Genomic DNA, 24,057 nt, shown 5'->3' with positions numbered 1-24,057 from the left:
ATGACCTTCGTTTCAAATCAAAATTTCAGGGTGTTATAGTATGTTATGGTTTATATTCATGTCTTACATTTTAAATATCAGTATGTCAGAAAACAATATCAGCTTATTAGACCTCGATATCAGCATGTTACGAATACCTGATATGCGCTCACTGTATCTGTTTTCTCTAAATTGAGCAACAGCACTGGTACTTTTGGTTACTCACAAAAATACACTAGCATGAAATGATTACGGAAGCATGGAGAAGATGACATACTAACATTGCAAAACAGTAAAATCTGAAAATTACTTCACTGGGGGGGGGGGGGCTGGTGCTCCCAGCCCCCCGGTTCCTACGCCCTTAGATTATCCCAATAGTTTCCATTAAGGATTATTTCCGTTTTCCAGCTTACCATATTACCCAGGGACAGTTGTTTTCCAGCATATTGGTGGTCCATTTAGAATTCTGCTGCATAGCGTTGAGATTTTTGCGCTTATATGTAAATATTCTTTACTATGAACTATATAGATGCATATGGCTGTTGAATATGGCGAGGTTAAAAGCGCTATAGTTCAACGTGTGTGTCAAGATAGTTATTTGTAAAGGCAGGATACATACATATCCATTGAAATATTTGTACCAATAACTTGTATTACTAGTATTCTTTTCTCAAAGACCTGCAGTTTAATTTCCTATCTGAAGAATCATGGGTTTAATGAGGAGGAAATGGTATGTTGGAGACATTAGGCAATGTCTGTCATGTTTAATGATGTCGTTGAAGAGTTGTATACTGCTTGTAATAATGTCGGACTGTTAGGGTCTGTTATAATAATGATCTTGATAGTCACTTATTAACGCGGGATACAGAAATATCCATTGAAATAGTTACTTTTGACGTACCTCACCACATACACTGACACGAGTACAACGTTTGAAATCCATTCAACCTTCCCTTTTTGAGATTTTGTGGTTACAAGCAAGTGGTAACACAAAAACACATGTACAGAGATAAACACACACACACACATAGCCACCGAGATGAATGCAAAGTTTACAATTTACATCAAACCAAAAAGGTGACAACCAAAAAGGAGACTACACTGTGGAGTGTTAGCTCAGTGGTTAACGCCGGTGCCTTCCAATCATAAGGTCCCAGTTCAAGTCACTCCAAGATTAATGTATGTCGTCCAGTTACAGACTTGTTGATAATTTACAATTCATAATTATGGACGTTAAATATGATTCTAAGAGACTGACTTTGGTCAGCCTGCGGCTTTGATTAGCCAATGAGGCTCCTTCGCGAGTTTCTGCTTGCAGGAGGATCTAAAACACATACATATATATAGTGTAAACACAAGAAAAGGAGAAAACAATTTTTTTTTTTATCACCAGGGTTTTATTCATTTATCCATCCCAAGTTGATACTATCCTTAATCTAACTTATCTATCCCACCCATTATGTATGAAAACAGAAAAATACCAAAACATCACGAGTCATCCTACTTTGTAAAAAGTAACAGTAGATAATATCTTTGGACCTACAGGAATGCATTTGGTATGCCTTAAAAGTCAAACTCAGGTCCACTTACAAGCTTATCAAGTAGAGAAGGTGAAAAAAATTGAAAAGGTCACGATATAGTTATTTTAGAATACATCTCTTCTTCTGTAAATACTAATTTGTAGCCTATTTACAACAAAATTGGGAAAAGCTGGCAAAAACATCAAAATGTGTTGTATTTTCACAAAAGTCAAAATTATTGGATTTCTAAAAAGACAAAATTCTTTTCACAGAAAGAGAAAAATCGTACAGCTGGCAGGTGCTGAACAACAACAATCACATCTTGCACTTGATGACAATTAGCACTTAACAAGAAACCTGTACAAACACTTTGAACCAAATGTGACAAATTTTGAAGAAAACATGTGAAATGTTGGATTAATTGCTTTGCAGCCTTTGTCAACTGCTTACACACCTAATAAGGAAGGCACAACTTGCATTCATTCTTTACAATGTCAATAATTCTGAACCTTAAATGTTGAAGTGGACAAAAATTTCTTAAAAATGTTTTGAAATGATGAAGCAAATAGAGTTACTCTGAAGATTGTTTAAACTTTTCTTTATCAAACTGTACTTATTAAAATTGAAACCAAAGAAAGTGGTCATAAAATGCAAAGTAAGATTATGGAGTAAACCTTTTGACAATAATCGAGGAAAAAACATCAACATGAATGTGAAGGAACTGCAGAAATACCTGAAAAAAACCAAACATATTTATTTACAATGATTGTAAAGGTGAATTTTAAAAGAACATCAAGAAGAAAATTTAAGTCCAAAAAACAAACAAAAAACGAAATAAAAAAAGACTGATATATTTTATTGGATGATAAATGTCAAAGAAGTTGTCATACAATTGTGCTATTGCTTCCAGCACTTTAAAGAAAAATTAAGAGAAAAAAAAGGACAAAGAAAAATTTGAATTTGACAAAATGGAAACCTGAAGAACAACAAAAATGAACAATAGTATATATTTGCATTTATGAAAAACAAAACATTACAATATGGTTAAATCTGTTGAAATTACAAAATCTGACGTTTAAATTTGAAAAGAAAGAGTTTGAGTTATACATACAATAGGGGGCTAGTGAAGCTACAACAATCTTCCTCAAATAACCAACTCGTAATGAAAAGCTTTTGTGGCCAGTTATAGAGACCCATATTTTTAGTTAATGACTCGGTTCTTCATTTCAGTCTCTGAAGCAGCCAACAATACATATTAAAAGCATATGATAAATATGTTAAGAAGAGAATTGCTTACTTCAGCAGGTAACTCAATAGCTGAGTTATCCTGAGGAGGGAAAAAAAAGACTAAGTACTGTTGTCTCACATGTAAGACCAATTGAACTTTAGCAATGATTTCATTGGCAAAAATTTACTTAAATTTTTAAAACTACAGATGTTCATAACATTAATAAATGGAAGATTTCAACCCAAGAAAAAACTACACAATTTCTACAAAGGTTACCGTTAAATTTTAAACTTACATTTCACTTTGACTAAATACTTCTTGTACCCTTAAATGGTCATTTAGTATACCAGTCAATGAACCCCCCCTTTTGCCACACACCGCCCAATCTAATCTACCTGGTATATATGACATAGCTCTATCTACTGTTGCTGGTAACCAAATCCACCCTGGGATGTAGCAGCTGAATTTGATCCCTGGCCCATGAAGGTGCTGTGAGAAGCATCTTGTCCATACCCAGAAAACTGACCCGTTTGCATCATCATACTGTAAAAGAAACAAACAAAACATGAAATCAACATTGATCAACATGAAATCAACATGAAATCAATATGAAATCAACATGAAATCAACATGAAATCAACATGAAACAAATCAACATGAAATCAACATTGAAATCAACAGTGATCAACATTAACCATTTAATTAAGAAGCTTTTGTCTTGACGTTACTTCTCCAGTTTACATAAGTAAAATGATAGGCAAACTGAACAAGTTACAACACCATTGCCAAGAACATATTTTGTATATAAAGCCACATAAGTAAAATTCATAAATTGAGATACCATGCCACTTTTAAGCATCGTTACTACTTACCATTGTAACCTCATAATAAGTTTGTTGTAGATGTTTGGGAAAATAATGTACATCCATCAAGCATTTCTTCAGTTGCATTGCTATGAAATTTTTTAGACATAAAACATCACTTCCCACCTCAAAAATACAAACTGAATGTAGACTTGCTAATAGGCTGTCACTCATTATCCATTGAAAAGGGCTGGTCTTCCAACAGGACTTTCTATGATTACCTGTTTACACAATTGCATCAAACTTTCCTTTCTTTGAAAAATTTCTCAGGGGATTTTAATTAAAACTGGTCTACCAAACTAACTAGCATCACCTTTCAGCCAAATGATCCATATTACTATTAGTCAATAAACATCCTGACAAACCCACCTTATCTTGTAATACCTGTCCCCCCCCCCCCCCCCCAATTTTTGACAAAGTTCCATCTAGCAACATGAATGGAATTCATATCATAATACTTATAAATAAAAAGTGACTTGCCTGTCAAAATATGGGTACACCTGACTCTGGTTGCCACCAACATATTGCTGCTGACTGTACATTCCTGGAGGGGGATTACCACTGAACTGCTGTTGAGGTTGCTGTTGAAACGGTGTCTGCTGCTGGGAAAAGGAGTTATAAAGCAATGCAGCTTGTTGGTAAGCTTGTTGCTGCTGTTGTTGCTGCTGTTGTTGCTGCTGTTGCTGCATGTAAGGCTGAGTAACACTACCAGGGCCCTGAAAACACAAACCACAATGTAGAAAACCACCCTTAAACAGTGTAATAAAGTAGGTGCCGAGGTCCAGTCAGACAGCCATCGTGAAGTAGTGTAACAAACTGCAGTACTGTAGTATATAGACTGAGCTATATAAAGAAACTACAATTTCCTGATTAAGTTAAAAAGCAAGTGTGCTAGGAACAATTTGATTTAGAAAACAGATTAAACTACGTCCTGCATCTGATGTACAAATATTTCACTCACTGTACATGGCAACATGTAGTTTCACATCTCACTATCAGGGGAGGCATTAGCTTCATATGTTTCCAATCTCAGTGTAAAATATGTTGTCTATAATGACTAAGCTCATGAAAAAATGTTAAGGAGGAGTCGATACAAGGCACATGAAAATCAAGCCCATAAAGTAGCAATGTGCCACAAATCAACTAGCAACAGCAGCTTTCAGTTCCTGAGATTTCATTTTAAGCCAAATTAATGTTGCATGGCCCTGATGAATATTTAATCAGCATCAGAAAAATGGCACTGTAAACATTTCAAAGGTCAACTATCATGTCCATACCAAATACATAGTTACTATGCCAAATGGTTAAGAAGGAATTTAACTTTGTAGTTTTGCACTGTAAGACCCGCCCTTTCATTAATATTCATACAATCCATTTCAGAACAAAGGTAAGAATAATCACTGGGCTTTGGGTATCATTGTGCCAAGTATCCATCAAAACAGCTGACAATTCTTGAGATTTATTGTTTATGAGCATCTCTTAAACTTGTCACAAAGAAGAAACTAACGGTTTCAAAATTAATGTTGCACAGATTACCGACATGAATTATTGGTATAGGTCGATGTCAGTCAAATTTGTGTCATTCACGTAAGATATTGTTTCTTCAAAACAGACAGGCTTTTGTCAGAGTTAAGTAGAACCTACTATGGCCTAGAAAACCAATCCCTTTCCTGTGGCATTTCAAGGCAATCCAAAACACAAATTGGCACTAATATAACCCAGTATCACCCTCAGCAGCAACACAGCATGCAACAATATCCACCGTTTGTGCAAGTCATTGTTCACAGATATGGCCTTTAGGTTATACGTCTTATAAGTATTGTATTCTGTATCAGATCGGTATCTGCTGATATTGAAATTTGAAGTAGTAGCAACGTCTGTGCGACCTTATTCAAATTGTTACTTAAAATATGATTTTCTGATTTGAAGCAGTGCTACTAACCTTTGGCTGATTGTCCTCTTTACCCCAGTCGCACCTTATGGGCCTGTCCTGCACTGTCTGGCCATGACAACCAACAATAGCTTGGGCAGCTTGATCATGATCACTGTACCTGAAAAGATTAACAAATAATGGTAGATGAAACAATGCTACAGAGGGTCCAACATATATGTATGTAGTTCACTCACACAGTTAAATATCCATAGTCCACTTCCCCCACTAATTCCCTGACATAGTTGTATGCTTGAAGTCCACTTACCCACTAATTCACTCACACAGTTAAATGTCCATAGTCCACTTCCCCTACTTACTCACTGACATAGTTGTATGCTTTAAGTCCACTTACCCACTAATTCACTCACACAGTTATATGTCTATAGTCCCCTCGCACAGTTATATGTCCCTAGTGCACTCTCACAGTAATATGTCCATAGTCCACCTCCCCACTAATTAACTCAAATAGTTTTATGATTGTAGTCTACTTCTCCACTAATTCACTCACACAGTAAGTTGCATGTTTGAAGTCCACTTCCCCAATAATTCACTCACACAGTTATATGTTTGCAGTACACTTCTCCACTAATTCACTCATTCATTTATATGCCCGTAGTCCACTTTCTAATTCACTCACATATTTACAAAAAAACTTTGGTTTGAGCTATGAATTCTTATCCTGATAATTAGATGTAAAGTATGTTGGGTTAGAAATATCTGCTACCATAAAGTTGTATGCCTTGGCAAGGTGTTGAAGGCCTTTCAACTTTTTCAAGGTCCCCGACACTTACTTGACAAATGCGTAGTTTCTGTCAGGATAAACTCTAACTTCCAAAATCTGCCCAAAAGTCTCAAACATGTTTCGAACTTCGGCCTCTGTAAAAACAAAGAAGTTAAAAAATAGGATTAACAACAATTTCTATAATATAGTCCTTTTTTTGGTGTAACAATGATGTCATAAAAATGGTACAAAGTTTAAATCATGGACAAAGTACTTATTATGCATCAACCTCCATGATCTATTAAAATCATCACCATGTACCTTGTTTGCCAAATGTGTTGTTAGACTCAAGCCAAAATTGTTCTGCACTGTTGCAAAATTGCAAAATGGTTTTGCACTAGGTGTTTCATGTTTGGAGGTCCAAACATTTGCTTGTGCGTACATCCAATCAATGTTTTGATGGGACATCAATGTTTTGATGTGAATTTTTAAGTAGCTCAATCTCTGCCAAAATGGCCAAAAGTTTTGCCAAAATAGTACATCATCATGATTTTGTGATTCTGTATTGCACATAAAGGTAACAAAAGCAATTATAGAGTTGTGGATCGGCCTATATGTGTTCATAATGAAATGCATATAATGAGGCCTATAGTTTTGACCATCACTTACAAGAAGAGATAGTTTCTTTTGAATTTAAAATCTCAACTAAAATATGTGGAACACTGGACTTTTACACTTCACAGGGCTCCACTTTTTGAGATTTCATAATACTAATTAAAAGACAACTTTCAAGAATTGTCTAGTAAGATCTTCTCATAAGGTTTGGATTAAAAAAAACAGAAAGAATTACCACTGAAACTGTCTGGGGTATTGCCGATGTAAACTGTGGTGTTTGCTTCGCTGGTCTTGTCAAACACGCTTTTATATTCTTTAGCTGTGGACAAAAATGATATAAAACCAATAATAACACATAACTTAAACGAATTCATGTTTCTAACAGTTAGCACACATCAACAATGTTAATATAATAGTTGACTTAGGCTGTTCAGTTGGGCTGAAATGAGAACTTAACAGTTCTGAATTCAGAAACTGGTTTAATGCCAAAACTGATTTTCTTAATGTACACAAACTAATTTGCTAATGTGACAAAATTTGGTAAGGAATTACTTTGTATTGCTTGTATATATGCAGCTGTGCGTGATAAATTTAAGAGGAACTTGCAAATCAAATTAAGAAGAAATTTCTTTTGTGTTTTTGCACCGTAATTTTGTTGTAATGTATGTACTCCAATACCATAAGAATAAGGTCCAGTTGAAGTGTGTGGACATTATGTACACATTTATCAAAATATTTTAATTGCTGAATGCCATCGTGTATTTCAGAAATTGCTTTCCTTGTCACAGTATATTCTGTCCGACTGGTGAACACATAATTTACTCCCAAGAGAAACAATAGGCTTGGAACAGTATTCTGTTGGCTAATGCCAATGCCAATTTGGTGAGAGCAATTGTAGGCCAGCCCTTTACCCTTGAACCACTACCAATATTCAAGGAAAGGGGAGTTGTGATATTATCCAGTTTGCTTAGAACCATTGAGTTGGGAGAGTAACAGTTGCATTGACATACCAGGCTTATTTCTGCTTAACACTGGGCTGTGGACTCTCATACAGCTCACAACTATTCATTCTAGTGTCTAATGTTAAAATAAATGAACATCTGTGACAATTTAATGACGACAGTCTGCTCACCTTCCCCCTTAGACTGGTTTTGCTTGCGAGAAGCCCAGTTAGTGCGAATAGGCTTTCCTCCCAGAACTGCACCACTCATCTGCTTCATAGCATTTTCAGCATCCTGCAAAAGGCAAAGCAAAGGATTTAGAATGTTAAGATGTATTAAAAGTAGGTTCATAACAAATATTGATCACTTGATAAACTGACCAGTGGTATATGTTCCTTAAATGCACATTAATTCAGACAAATATGTTGTGTCACTGCTCCTCAGTTCATGAACACAACTCATGATGTTCCTTCCTCTTCTTTGTAGAACTTACTTCTGATCGAGCTTGGAAAACCTTGCTGAACTTCCTGCATACATGTTTGCTTATATGCTGTTGATATCCCACAAACTGGACAACCAAGTGTGCAAGCAAAGAGGCGTAGGTTCCAAATTATGGATCCCCATGCTAGGTATGCAATTCATCAAAGTATTAATTTTGAAGTAACTGAGTTTACTAGATTTAAAACTTTGACCCCAAAATGACCTTTGACCTCTACAAAAACAATAGGACTATAGTAACTAATAGTCACTTAATAGTCACTAAGGTTTATCAACATGCTGAGTATCAACCTCATCCAAGTATTGCCTTTTGAAGTTATCAAGTTTACAATTTCAGACTGTGACATCTGGTGACCTTACATCTTTACGAAAAAAGTGGTGTTCTTGTGCTTACTAAGGTGTATCTACATTCCAAGCATGAAATTCATCCAAACAGTGCTGTTTAAGTTATCAAGTTTACAAGATTTCTAAACATCGTCTTCTGGTGACCTCAAATTACCTCTACAGAAAACCATACAGTTCTTGAATCACCCAGATGGATCCACAACTACCCAAACTTGCTCTTAAAGTTATTGAGTTTACAAGGTTGTCAGTCTTTGAACTCTACTGACCTCACATGACCTCTACATAACATCTTCTACCATTACATAGCTTTCAGTTTCCTCTGACAAAGAATAAACCAAACAGCCAACAGATTCCTTGTCACATCTTACCTTTGTGCATTGAAAGGTTTGCAAGGTTTTCAGCCTTCAGTATCTCGGGAATTTTAGTGCTATCACTTTTCTTTTAACTTTTTTTTAAAATTGAACTTTCAGGTTTTTGAAGTTTCAAAGAATAAGTTAAAGTGTCATCTTGAAAGTGATAATTTAAGCTAAACTGAAAGTGCTTATAAAACTAAATGGCTCTGTACATTAACTTACTGATTCTCTGGCAAACGCAACAAATCCATATCCTTTGGAGTGTCCAGTGTTCATGTCCTTCACAACACGAGCATCCCTGCAAAACCAAAACAACAACAAATTATTGTGACAAGAATTATTAGCAACATATCTGAATCTGTGAACACATCCAACACAGTTTAAGAAAGCATCACAGCCGAAAAGATATCCTCGAGATGTTATAGGAAAAGTCATCAGATTTCAACATACCAATGTTGGGATGAACATCCCCCTTCCAGAATGTATCATTTTTAAGTTCCATAATAGGCTAGAGAGGTTGAGTGACCAACATATACTCCTCAAACTTTAGCAAACTCACACATTGTAATGCTACTTGTTAACTGTTGCTCCAGACTCCAGGGTAAATCACTCTTCCAGTATAATTTCTCTTTGACTCCTACATAACAACTATTCACAACACTTCAATACAACACAGCAATATCACCATTTTGTGCACATGTATGATGACGGTTTGACCCTTCAATCCAGCACAATGGTGCAGGTCATACATTTTATCATTTTTCACATCTACTCTCCTCCACCTTTGCTAAAAGGTAGAATAACTCATTACATGATGACAATTGAACTTGTAGTTTGACACCAGTTACTGGTGTTACTAGTGTTACTGTGTAGATGTTCATTATCAACAACAGCGAAATCACTGAAAGCTTTGGCACTAACAATACAACAAAAATGCTTCTGGCCTCTTGTCATACATAGACTGTTGTAATTTAGTTGAAGCAGTAAAAAAGTGAACATCCCCATTTTCAAACCAAAGGGAAAGCAAAGAAATGCTTTATTAAGGGCTTCTTTGGGGGAAGGAAACACCTCACAGGTTCCAAAACCAGTAGTTTTACTACAGCCTGCCACTTCCAGTTACATCTCAACCAAAGTAAGATTATTCAATGAGCTCAATTCAGAATGGGACAGTGTGAAGAATCACACTATTACACGTGTTGCATAATATCAGCTCTTTATTCTAGGTGGCTTATAGCTTGAAAAGATTTGCGAGATCAGAAAAAAAATGACATTGATATTGCAAATAGATCGTCTGCAAAAATGAAATGAGCAAAAGGCATAAAAAAGGTAATGATTTTTGACGATGCTCTCTAAACAGAACTAGAGTAACCTCTATGTAAATATTCACTGTTTACAAATCTGTGTGTAGTGGGCAGCTAGATACACAGAGGCAGCTGTGTCACATCCACACTACTACGTGGCACACCATCGATGGATGTAATATATAGTGAAATTTCATATCATCTATCATACAAGGAACAAAGAGAGCAAATGGATGAGGATGATTGCCTTGAAATTAAATCCCTGAATTGCCCACTACTAACACTGCTTCATCTTCTTGCACAGGAAAAGCATTCAATAAATTTTATAACTAGAGGACAAAGCTGAATCAAATTTCTTAAAATGCAAAGAAGGACAGGAATGGGTCAAACAGCATGTGATAGTTGCCAGAGACAGAGAGAGCGATGCCTTGTCCTGAAACAGTAACAATCACTAACATAGGGCATGGATATGTCTAGTAAAAAAACTGGTCTCTGGTCAATTTACTAAATTCCACACTACATACATGCATAGTAGAGCAATGCTTCCTAAACGACCATTGGGCCTAAAGCTGTATTTACGGGTTAAAGACCTTATGGAACCTAAGCACTTGTACAAATTTCTGTGGCTGCACAATTCTTTACAGGATTTGCTGGGGTATAGTTGCATAAAATTTAAGTAGTTCAGAAATGAGCAATAGTTGACTGTAATTTTGTACAAGGCTACACCACAAAATATATTGCACTGCACCACCATACATGCACTAGGTCTGTCTGGTGCAAAACATTCCTATCCAACTTGTTCGCTCCGAAGATGTGCAGCTGTAAGGCTAGGGTTCCTTGGTTTAGGTATGAACTACCTGGTCAGTGTCTAACAGCATATCACACAAGGTCCTAAGACGAGCATGGCATTAGTCACTTGTCAAAATGCATGACAATTTTACTTCTAAATTACCTTGCTTCATAAACAGAACTTTGAGGAAAGCTAAGTATTCATTATGCTTAAAGGATGACTTAAAGGATAAAGCAGAATTTTAGTCTTGATATATAATAGTTTGAGATAAAAGAAAAATGTGGGTGCTAGTAGTGAACTATAACAATTGCCCTGCCCAAGATTATGATATTTACTAATATATAATATTTTAAGTATATACTCTGGAAGGCTTCTTTAAGGCTAGTGTTATGTTTTCCAAGTAAGTTTTGTGTTGCATCTGAGGAATTGAGCTAATTATCTGTGTATTAGACTAGATAGTCAAGTCACTTAAATTGACGGCCTTCAACTATTTAAAGGGTTATTTGCCAAAAAGTGTAGGTATAATATGGTAGACTGATAGCAGTGTTTCCATGGTCTGCAACATATCAAACTTGATTTTGTGCCTCATCCTTCACGTCATCGGTTCTAAGCAGAAAAAAACACAATTTACTTCGGAAACATTTTGCAACTACACCAAGAACACTTTCTCAAACATCTCCAAAATCATCTTCTCGTAATGAGACAAAAATATGCAGTATTTTCAAATCTAGTTTCGGAGGGAATTAATCGATAGTACTACTCATCAACATGTCTTCTCTCCTTAAATTACAATACAAATATAGGAGCAGGCACACGAGGCATCGGAATAGAAGCCGAAAAAAACAGAAAAAGAAAATAGTATGAAGACTTGAACGTGAATGAATAAAGGAAATTTTGGCTGTCTGATCCATTTACATGCTCTAATAACAGCCCAAGCTCTGTAGCAATGAATAATGATGTCCTTTGATTTATATGCAAATAAGGGACAATTGAGTAACATTTGAAGGCCGTCACACATATGCAATGAAGATAGTGTAAATTTTTTGGGGTTTATTTACTGAAATAATTTACATTTTGGACCTTAGAAGGGAATACATTCCACGAGACGTTCAATAACATTAAGTATCTATAGCCTGATCATCTTCTAATGCTAGACAAATAGTGACAGTATTAAAGACATGACACAGCTAGACATCTGTACCAAGTTTTGTGACTGGCTGAAGAATTTCAGCCATTAGTTGGCAAGGCATCCTTGGATTTAATGCAAAAACACAAGATTCTAAAGCATTTAGGATTAGCATCACATCAATTTCAACAAGGGGATAAAGATTAGCGGATTACCACTTGTTATTTGTTCATTACGTTGTGCATTGAATGCCAACGTCATGAGATATTTCAATAAATGCAACAAACAGTTACATTGCAGGATTTGCATCAAATAGTATTGAGATAGAAATTGCATTAAAAAGTTGGCATTTATGGAATCCCATGCTACAAAATGTTTTTTTGACCTCAGTAACGATCTTTTCAGTATTAAGTTTAGTAAGTAGTAAACACTGAAAGTTACAATCTACACAAGTTTTAATCTGACCAAGCCATGTAATATTCACACACTCATGAATTTAAGCAAGATATCTATATTGGTAAAACTGCTGAGCTAGTACTAATATGCCATTTATAAACCACTAAACCAACTACAGGCCAATTTGGCTACAACATTTATCTTATGCTTTAGTTTTTCATCAAACCCTTAAAGTTTTATGCCCAATTTCTTTGCTCCTGATAGTTGTGTGGACTACACAGACTAAATCTAACTACCCAACATTTCCCATTTCCGTGAACTATATACTAGCATCTGTATGAATCCACTCTGAAGTGTTAGCTATGCAATCATCGCCAAAACCTTCAGCCAGACTACTTCTTTTCTTATGTACTTCTCACTGAATAGGTGTAACTTGCGGGTAAAGTGTCAGCAGCACAGATAAAGATCAGACTCTAAACTAATAATTATTTTGGCAGTCTGCCCGGATATACTATTGACTAGTCTTCAATGCACTCAAGGATATATGCTAGTTACAGATTCTTCAGTTTCGAATTGACTTGATAATGAACCTCACTGATTCCCCAACATTAACAACACCACACAACACCATATAAAGATCCAGTCTGACTTAATACAACAATCAATGAAGACCCTAGAGAATGATGGCAATGTATTTAGTGTTGACATCAAACTTATTTTTAATCCATACTGCAAAATGTTGCAAATGTTTTGTGAAGTTTACTGACGTTACAATAGAAAAATTTAATAAAGGATGGTTATCAGCGCAACAATTATCTGTTATCAGCAGTTGGCCAGTTGTGTGTATGGAGGTCTGAACAAAAGCTTCATCTATTGGGCACTATTCCTGTCTTTGGTTGGTTGAGTCAAAATAAGTTTGTGACAATGTTTGGGAAATGCTCCTTATTTTCCTGGCCAACAAATGGATCCTTTTATCCTGGTTAAATACACTACAGACATGAGTGATGTCTGTGAAGTCAAATAACCAATCTATAAATGAAAATAAAGCATTAAAAGCCAAATTCCACTTTTTTCACCTACAGTTGACTCTAGTACTTTGAAAGCTATATCCCATACGTGTGCTACCAATTGCAATTAACGAAGTAAAACAAAAGACCATTCCAGATTTGGTTCTCTCTTCCCTAATTAAGTAACTTGTATATTCTGCTTGCGTGGAGTGAGCGACAGCTCACTAGAAATGTTGGGACTACAGACGACAATTACAGCTTGTACAGATTTTCTATTTCTACAGAAGCAGATAGCATTGGAAATCATAAACACAGATAAACAAATCCCTGGCTAAGGATTCATACTGATATTACACTTATCATTGACTGGTACGATGTTTATTGTACAGACACAAAATAAATAAAATTCTGACGGTTATAACATCCATAAAATTTAAGATATGACAATACAAGGTGACCCCACCTAGAAGGACGAGTCCACTTGTTGTGGACATAACGTCTATTACATAATGTCCATTACATACAGTAATGTCCATTACTAATTCTCAAAGAGTGATGCCTGTTCTACCACTGATTTCTTTCAGAGATAGCCTCCTTCTATGGCTCCTACTGTATGGGGTACTTCATTTCTGCAATTTGTTTTCTCAGCATTGAGTTTGGGGTTTTGTTAACAAAATTTAAATTTTGGAAATTGTGGAAAAGTATTTTTAAGCCAACTAAACATAATTTCAGGCAGCCTTGGATTCTGCCAGAAAGATGAATAATGGAGGTTTCTACATAAGGGGGGGCTTTTGGTCCTAAAATTCGTTTATAAAAAGTATCTATAACAAATTTTGTTTAGCTGAAAAATTTAATATCTGGGAGACTAAGTTGAAAACACCAAAAATTAAAAAAATCAAAACTGTTGAAAATATTTAAAGAGAATGGAAATGAACAAGGAAAACAAAGGAAGCTCATACGCTTTCCTGGTCTGGATTCGCTTAAGTACGGATGTGGTAGGTCCCAAGAAGCCTTGTCCAAACCGCCTGTAACACTGTAAAATTTGGAAAATTGTACAGCAACATTACATCTTTGCTCATTGATAAAATGGAGCCAAAACACTGACAAAAAATAGAGGAGATAAACAAAGCACACGCAAAGTAGAAAAAAAAGGGAAACAAGATTCTAGTCCCTCTGAACCCCCCCCCCATTCTTGAAAATCTTTTTGGCTGGGGAGGTGGCGCTTTCATTTGCCTTGCTTCTAGCTTCTCTTGTCCGACAGTGTTTTCCTTCTTGTTACCATGTGATCCATTCTCATTGTCTCTAATTTCTATTTCTCATTCTCCTTTGCAAATGTTCAACCTGTCCCCCATTTTTGTTTTGATCAAATTTTGTTTCTTTTGCTCTTGGTATCATGACCTAAGGAGTTAACACAACCACCTAAGCTTGATCGTAACCTCACAGCCACTTCTAACTTCCATTTGATATGTAGTTTTGGTCTCTTTCTTTTAGGGTTTCCATCCCTTTAAGGGATTCACAGGGGATTTTACACTTCCTTAAATATAAAAAACAGCACCTGAATGGGCAGCAGTCACTCCTCCAAAGACATCAACAAATCCAAGCAATGAAAAATGGTAATGAATATAAGAGATCTTAATACCGCAAGATCAACAACATTTTAGTTTTCAAACTTAATCTTTGTAATAACTTTGCCACAAAGACAGAAACAAAGATCATTTATATGAATAGAAGACTTCAAGAGGACTTCAAGTATGTCAGAAGAAAAATGCTTACCCTAAACATTAATGATGCTATTATACAACATGCAGTTGAACACTAATAAAGGCGAACAGATTAACTGAAATCAACAAACCCTTAAAAGTGATTAGATTATCTAGCAAATTGTGCAATGATGTGAACAAAGTGCATTTTTCGTCCAATTAGTAATGACTCGCGAGTCTCGCGTCATAGGTAATTTGATAAACCACACCTGAAAGCTTATTGAAGATGTGACTATTCATTCAGACAAGGTATCCTGTCCAGTATATTTTCAGTTTCCACAAATTAATCTGCCAAAAATGAAATATCAGTTCAACCAATGGACTTATTGTTAGAAAAACAGCTCTAGAAGAGATTTATAGTAGCCAACAAGTTTTTGGGCACTGACAATGGGATATTCCTTAGGCAGTCAATTATTACCAAGTGGTCAAGTCCATTTTAGAAGATGATGTCTTTTCAACTAGGTTAATACTGCATTGAATGTAATATTCCAAACTAAATTTCTGTGACACTACAGGTAGCAACTAAGGACTAAGCTACAATATCTCGGAGCAGCAAATCCAGTTTAAAATTGCTACAACTAATATAAGCTCCAGTGGTGACTGGAATACTTGAATAACCAGAAAGCCAAAAGGCTTAGTGATTACTCGCCAGAGGATTTAACACTTTGACATCTATTGATCCCAAATCAACTCCACACAAGAACAATAGGGTTCTTGCAATCAACGACAGCTCAAAACACAAAAGTACCAAGTCCATTCAAGTTTTGATGTTGAATGTACTATTTTCACAATGTTTTCAGAACTATGTTGACCTTGAATGACCTTCCATACACACCAATTTCACAAGGGTTCTTATCCTCAACTAACAGACAAATCCACATACCATGTATAAAGTTCAGCCATCATGTGCTCTTTATGTTTACAAGCGGTATAACATACATACGGATGCACACACACATACCCATTCCATTACAACTGCACTGATTCCTTAGGCCTGCAAGCAAGGAATAGGAACACAACCAGAACCAACTTAATGCAAACAGCAGGGTTTATAATAAGGCTGTTCTATTATGTTAATTAACAAATTGCACAAACCCATCCCTGAAAAAGATGGTTCAAATACATCTCTATGAGAACGAAATCTCTTATCTATGTAAGTAGGTCATGTCACAATCATTCATGTATTTAAATGACATCAAATTATACTATTGTATCACAAAGTCTGAATAAATCACACAGTTAACATACAGGTATTCTCCTTTCATCAATGTTGGTGTGTGCTAGGTGCCTATTTGAATCTTGATACTATCACTGATATCAGTATAGCGTAGTATTAGTGTACTGAGCAGTCAAATCAAATGTACCAACGCGAGAGAGAGAGAGGTTGGCCATAAATCAGAAAACGTGTTCTGCAGTTCATTTTACAAATCTATGTTTGTAATAGACTTTATGTTGGTAGTCTGCACAATCTTTACTTGAATAATAAATTGTAGAGTGTTCCTGTAAGTCTGCACGTAATTTACCCTGCAGCACTCTTGATATATCACACCAGTCTAAACACAAATAAACACAAAAGTTAGAAAAATTTCACAGGAGTGATGAGATTATTCATTCAATAGACAACAATCAGGCTTTGTTCTTTGACAAGAGTTATAATAATATTTTGTTGTGTAAACAAAATCATGATCATCATTGATTACAGAAGAGCATTTCTACGGATATATCTTAACATTTTTTGGAACAACCACCACCATTATTCAAAAGAAGAAAAAAAAATGAAAAAGAAGACAAAAAGAAGGCGAACGTAAAAGCAACTTTTGATTTTGTAGGGTGACTGCTGCCCATTTCTAGAGCTTGAGATAGCGCAGACAAAAAAACAGATGATAAGAAGAAGCTAATGAAGCTGAAGGATGCGGCATCGAAAAGTCCATGGATACTTACGCCACCAACCCGTATGGCCGGAACGCCTTTGTGAGAAGATCCTGGTCAACCTCGGGTGCTAGATCACCAACAAACAAACTGAAGGTCTCTGCAATAAAATTTAAAAGATACAAAATTTATATTCCACTCATCCTAAAGATCAACACAAAACCAATGATGGATTACAACACAATACATTCAGAAAAAGATACCGTCAAACCACACGAGCGCAATATTGTTTGAGATCCAATGTTTACCTCAGAATGGTGAAACCATCCCATATTCTAAAGTCTCACAGGGTGCATAGGGATATCCATGGAGACATTTTGAATGAAGAATGGTGGTAGAGCCAATAGTAACAAGTCAAGGAGAGGACAGTGCTAAAAGTTTACCATTGTCTCATGTCTCATAAAAATGTCTCATATTGTCATAAATTGACACAATGGAAGCAGATGTTGCTAGTTTGCATCACATCATCTCACACCAGCCATACTACATGTATTTTCTCAGAGAGTTGACGATCAAAAGTGTGGAATATTGGAGGATTGGATTGGCAAGCCTACAGATGGAACTCAAATGAGTAGGCTTTGGACTGCATATATAACTGACTGAATATATCAACTGGACTGAATATACCAACTGAGATAAGACATGCAACTTATGGTTTTATGACAATCATAGCTACATGGGTGTTGTGGTTGTGAGAATACAGGAATGTGACAAGGTGAAGTAAATGTAGCATAAAATTATAAAAATGAATTCACTAATATAAATACATCCTCAGAAATGTGAATGAGCAAAATGACCAGAAGGTATTGATGGATATGTAAGTACACATTGATCAATTGACTACAGTAGCAGCCCAAAGCCATCACAATTGAAAAATTGGGTTTTATCCATCAGGACACTTCTGCAAATATGAACTAACTTTGTTATCTGTCCCAAACTACATGATGGCTACATTGACAATGATGGCTACATTGGAGAGAAAAAAATAGCTACGTACATATTTTAAGTAAAGTAAAAAGATGATGTTAAAAGGCCCAGGGAAGCTAGTAATAATTACAATACAATAGTTCCTGTGAAGCATATATAGTCACTTATAAGGGATGGTGATTGGTTTACCGGGTTGACTTTAAACTTGATGTAATTTCTTCTAGAGACCTCCTTCAGAATAGCTAATGGAATGGTTTGGTAAACAGTTTGTTCTAGCAAAGCATCTCAGAGGATTACAATTAGTGCCATCTTATCTACAACTGGACAATTCTTATAGACCTTAATATGATACCCATTGTAAATGACTACACAATGGCTGCAAGTTACCTCAACTGAGCCACAACTAAGAAAACCAACATGCAGCTTAGATCATTGAAATTTGATAAACTTCCTGTTGCCAAATGACATCTAGTGTAGATAATCTTGGAGGACACATTCCTACACATGTATAATGCAAATTATGACAATTGGTAAAGCATCACACAAAAAAAAACTGACAAATGCAAACTCCTGTGGAAAGAGCATATGAATATTTGAAATGGCCTAAATGACCTGGATTTAAACATTCCAAATGACCCAATATCCAAAAATTCCAATTGTGTCCAAGTATCATTAAACCAATATCAACCTGGACAGGACATCATTAACTAGTCACACACAAACCTTACTCTATAAATCTGGTGGCTATTAACAAGATAAGCTCATTATGGTTTTTATCATTTTTAACCATTTGAAAGAGCATAAGATTGGATTTCTCCTGGAAGACCACCAACCTTAGTTTAGCTAACCAGGATGAAAGAGTTTGGTAATGAATGGAACCTTTGATTTTAGTATGGTATTCCAAGACTTGAACTGCCCAAAAACTCGAAACACTATTTATATGTCAGATTTCTACATTTTACCCCATAGGTTGGGATTCCATGTAATACAAACAATCCCCATTAGTTTTGATATGTCTACTAGTGTGATTGAATGAAAGTTGCAACTCATATATCGATGTAATTGGAAACAAATATGAACTGGGAGACACATGTAGGATACACCAATAACATTCAACTGTTTTACGATGTATTACAGAAGTTAGATTATGTTTGTACATGGATAAACCCTGCTATGTTAATACAGTAGCATTGATTAGTTATGCTTTGCATTTCATTACGGTTATAATGTTACTTTCCTTTACAATGGGTCGGTACAAGGTGTCGTGGACTTTCACTTAGTTGCTTGCCAGGCTGTTTTGAACTGTAAAACTAGATATCTCAATTTCTAATATCTGTTACTGTATGACATGTATGTATTCTTATCTAGTTATCATATGAAAAAAAGTTTCATGTTTATACTTCTGACAAAAAATTATGAATAAAGACTAAAATACAAAAAGGTGTTCCCAATTTTCAGGTGGGAAAACCTTTTTGTAAAATATGGTTAATACCTTGTTTTACCCAGCGGTAAAAAGCAATCAATCCTGAATGTCATAGTTGCGATCTGACAGCAAATTGTTTTGCCTTTCTTGATTTTCACTTTATTAGTTTGATAGATGTGAAGTTAACAATAAACCAATGATGAAAGGGTATACATACTGAAGATTGAAGTGCATTCCAAATTTGGACAGAAAGTTGTTATTTTGAGGACTTACATAAAACAAACTTGTATGATGCATTGAAAGACTAAAATTCTGCCTTAAAGTCACCCTTTGAAAGCCAAAGCATAGCATGTATACATGTCATTATTATTCTATTTCCTTTTGAATAGGAATAAACAGTAATTCACATTTAACACCTTTTCTCATACCTGCTGGTTAGACTAGAAAGTGCATATTTTAGGTAGAAACAGAATTGTTAGTATCCCTATAGTGCACAACGCCGTTTCAATTCCCAATACCTGCTAATTGCTTTGAATCTGTTCCAGATGTAATGACACACTAATGTACTACAATAATGTTTTGTTTCATGGTTGCTGTAAACAGCAACGTTGGGGTATCTCTGATTTAGTCCTTTTAAAGAACGGTAGAAATAGTCAATGAAATCGGAAATGTAAATCTACAACACCATGAAGCCACAAAAGTTGTCCTTGAATCAAGAGTAGATGTGACATACATCTCTAAGGCCTTGTTCACATTTGAGATTGCAAGGAGATCAGGGTTTCGTTATCCCACAGAGAGATAACAAAACTTAACCTGGACGGGTTCACATTTAGCGAGCGTTCACATTCCAATCTTGATCGTCCTTTGTGGGGTTACATCCTCTGTGCGTTCTCAAATGTGAACAAAGCTCTAAGAAAGGACTCACTAGCACACAATGCACTGCAACAGGCAAATTGTGGAGATTTTGTTAGAAACTGTGCACTGCATACATTTAGCTGCAAAAAATAAATGTATTAAAAAACACAAAAGAGCTTCACAATTCTTCAAAACTTTTTAGTTTGTAAGAGCCTTTACTTAAAAAGATGGAAAAGAAAATGAACAAGTTTTATTTAATTAAATGAAGCAATTAAAACTTGTAAGACTCATTCAGAGTGTAGTTGAGCTCATAGCCTGCAGTTAATACCTCGCAGTGTTAAATCAAGAGGAGACAGGGCAAATTTTTAATTGTGGTCCGATTGTCGGGGACAACCATATTTTGTTTTAGATTACCAAACCTCCCCTCTTCTTACTGTTTAACAAGTGATCAGCCTATCATAAATGACTTACATATGCAAATTAAAACATTATGCCGCATTTTTCTGCTGTAATGTTTTCTTAAGAACTAATGCAGAAAACTGAATGATCCCATTCAAATAGATGCGGAACAGCAGAAAGTTTAACAGTTTAAGTTGCAATACTTAAACCTGAATATGATATATAATGGTTTAAAGGAATCTGGGAGCTGCAATAAAATCTATTTTGGGGGCGGGTGGCAGAAAGTGCCTGAACAAAGTTTGCAAATGGTGGAATAGAAATTAAGGAGAAGATGTCAGGGTAGATTAGATGTCTTAAGAACAATCTCACACAATTTAGTCCCATCCATAATCTTTCACCAACAAGCTGTGAATTTCCCGTATTTTTTTTAACTTGAGTTGCACCGACATGTTTACTATATGCATTTGCCGATAACCGATACTACAAATCCTACTGTAAGGCTGTTATGGGTAACTAATTTTAAAAACTAAAAAATGTATTGTATAAAATTGGTAGGCGATACTTGACCTGATTGGTCAAATTTACAAGTTGGAGGATTCACTAGTAGTCAAGGATATGCAGTTATAAGTTTATGCATATTTGCTAGCATTTTCCTCAAGTAGCAGGGAAAATGGGCCCTGACTGCTTCCAGCAAATACTCTTTAAGTGGTTCGAAAGGCAAACCTAAGTAGCCTATAGATCTAATGATACAACATTGTTGTTATGATGTATCAACATTGTCCACAGTCCGTGCCTTACAGGAGTGTGACTTGCAAGAATGATTAGTCACTTGTTGTGTTGCTGTAAGGTAAGGGTGATCAAGTTACTTGAGTTACACAGTTCGAAATGTTTGTACCACAAGGCCACAATATTTTCATATTTTCAGTATTAATTAATAAATACTGAAGATTTATAAAGCGCAGACATATCCACTGATACACAGTGCTCAAGGCGCATCACAATACTACCCTGGTCAATATAGAGATATGGCAGCAGCCAAACAGCGCCCAATATATCCCTGGTCAAACATAACCGGTCAAACAGAGACAATCCCTCCACGTGGCAGCAGTTGAACAGCACCCAACTGGCAGTTTATTTCACAGGTCCCAATTGATACACCTGGGCCCAGAGGGGCATTGGAGATAAAGTGCCTTGCCCAAGGACACAACGTAATGATCTGGTCAGGACTCGAACCGGCAAACCTTAGAGCTCGAGTCCACTGCTTTAACCACAACACTCTCACTCAACTCTGACAAAGACCTATTTGTTTTGAAAATCAATATCGGTTACAGACTGATATCAGCAGATACCAATAATTCATGACGATAATCGGGTTCAAGACCTTTTTTAACATATGGTTTTAAACTCAAGTTCGTGCAATTGGTTCAAGACATTTTGGCTAGAGATGGGAACCTGGAAAAATTACTATCCAATCCACACAGTTACAACCTGGCTGCTCAGAAGTAGAACACCCCCCCCCCACCACCTGTGGCCAATTTAGTGGAACGGTCCCCATAAGGGTTGAACAGAACCTCTCCGTACTTGGAAGAATCAAGGAACGTTTCATTTGGATATAACCATTTAACAATAAGAGTTGTTTGATATAGTTTCTAGGGACTTTCAAACTAATCTATAAATAGCCACAACCTCCTGGAGTGATAGTCTTAGTGCCAGCAATGAAAGAACAGGTTCATTAGGCATAGCACATGTATGATATCCAAAAGCCTTATAATTGCCATAACTTTCTTGTAAAAAACTTGTTGTTTTGCAAATTATACTGCAACTTATCTCCCATTGCTTACACTTATAGCAATTTTATACAAATATACCAAACTAAATGCTTTAAGGAATTCATCAATTGTGCAATGCATGTTTTCACAAGTCATTCGTTCAATGGGATATTGCACTGTTCAATTGACAGACTATAGAGCTGCACATTTGCAAGTTACAAAACTTTTTCATAGATCACTCAAAACATCATTGGGAGTGAAACATCCAATGTGTTGATTTTGTAAAAAGCAACTTTAGGAAGTACGTAGTAAATATTATTATGCGGCCTTGCAGTATAAATTAGTTCACGGCATAAACAAAGAGTTGTTAAAGTTGTATACATAACTGAAGGCCTGCATAGCATATACGTAGTAACATTGGGCTTATTTATGCCCTTAGTATATAGGCCTAGTTGAGTTTTAGGTCAAATGTGTAAAATAACAGGTACTTGGGGACTGACAGAAATAAGCACATGGGTAGGTGGGAACACATTTTTGGAACGTTCCCATCACATATTTTGGCGCAATTCTTCACTAAATACATGCTTTATATGTTATGCAATTTTCACAGTAAGGAGATGTCTAGTTACGGCTATGACATTTTATTACACAAACATGGTTGTACTTGTGTGACAGTACACTGGCTGTGCCATGCAACTACAATACATAAGATTTTTTTTTTTGGGGGGGGGGGAAGGGGGATGACCCAAATTTACTGTCTGAAATTAGTTTCAAGGTATAGGTTATCAACAGACAACTGCGAAAACTTCTTAAAATTTGCCCTGAATGAAAAGGCCTAAGTAAGTAGCAATGTTACAGAGGGTTGTTGAGGTCTTCTTTTAGGTCCCCAGTTACAACTAAAATAAAGAGGAGCAATTACCAGGAAAAGATCTTGTACCCCGCTGATAGGTAAATTCTGGAACCAAAAAAAGACGTTATTTTTGGAGAATGTAGGAAGATGTGACCAAACTTGTTAAGATTCAAAGTAAAACTTTGTTTTTGTTAGCACAACTTTGATACTTGGGAGATGAATATGTCAGGCTCAAGAAACATAGAAAATAATTCCATATTACTCCATTACATATCCAAATAAACAAGAAATTAATACATTGATGTTTATAATAAGGTTATCCCATTTCTTTCTATTCCTTTAATAATCTACATAAAGAATGAGTAGGTAAATTACACTCACTCTTTGTAAGGATGTATGCATTGAATCCATGAAATCCATAGGCAAATGTGAATCATTTTAACTTCAATTTACAGTAATGGTTAAGGTTTTAAACGAACGACTTAGAAACCTCTGAAAGGATTGTCCCTGCTGACTATTACGGAATCTC

The 24,057-nt window shown here is 35.8% G+C and overlaps 1 protein-coding gene across 5 annotated transcripts in view; it reads right to left on the bottom strand.

The window, feature by feature from the left end:
- Positions 1–1,353: 1,353 nt before the first annotated feature.
- The window catches only part of LOC139967524 (cytotoxic granule associated RNA binding protein TIA1-like), a 37,847-nt gene continuing 15,143 nt past the window's right edge, over positions 1,354–24,057 (bottom strand). For 2 of the 5 annotated variants that reach the window (XM_071971411.1, XM_071971414.1), the window contains 9 exons: positions 23,598–23,633; positions 17,318–17,405; positions 9,219–9,294; positions 7,992–8,094; positions 7,095–7,178; positions 6,315–6,399; positions 5,533–5,641; positions 4,071–4,306; positions 1,354–3,270 (listed from right to left, as the gene is read on the bottom strand). In XM_071971411.1, coding sequence (XP_071827512.1) covers positions 3,147–3,270; positions 4,071–4,306; positions 5,533–5,641; positions 6,315–6,399; positions 7,095–7,178; positions 7,992–8,094; positions 9,219–9,294; positions 17,318–17,405; positions 23,598–23,633 — 941 coding nt within the window. In that variant the 3' untranslated portion in view covers positions 1,354–3,146. The remainder of the gene's footprint in view (positions 3,271–4,070; positions 4,307–5,532; positions 5,642–6,314; positions 6,400–7,094; positions 7,179–7,991; positions 8,095–9,218; positions 9,295–17,317; positions 17,406–23,597; positions 23,634–24,057) is intronic. The other 3 variants (XM_071971412.1, XM_071971415.1, XM_071971416.1) reach the window with 2 other exon arrangements.

Source organism: Apostichopus japonicus, chromosome 5, assembly GCF_037975245.1.
Source record: "Apostichopus japonicus isolate 1M-3 chromosome 5, ASM3797524v1, whole genome shotgun sequence".
Lineage (NCBI taxonomy): Eukaryota > Metazoa > Echinodermata > Holothuroidea > Aspidochirotida > Stichopodidae > Apostichopus > Apostichopus japonicus.
This window is presented reverse-complemented; position numbering and strand designations above follow the sequence as displayed.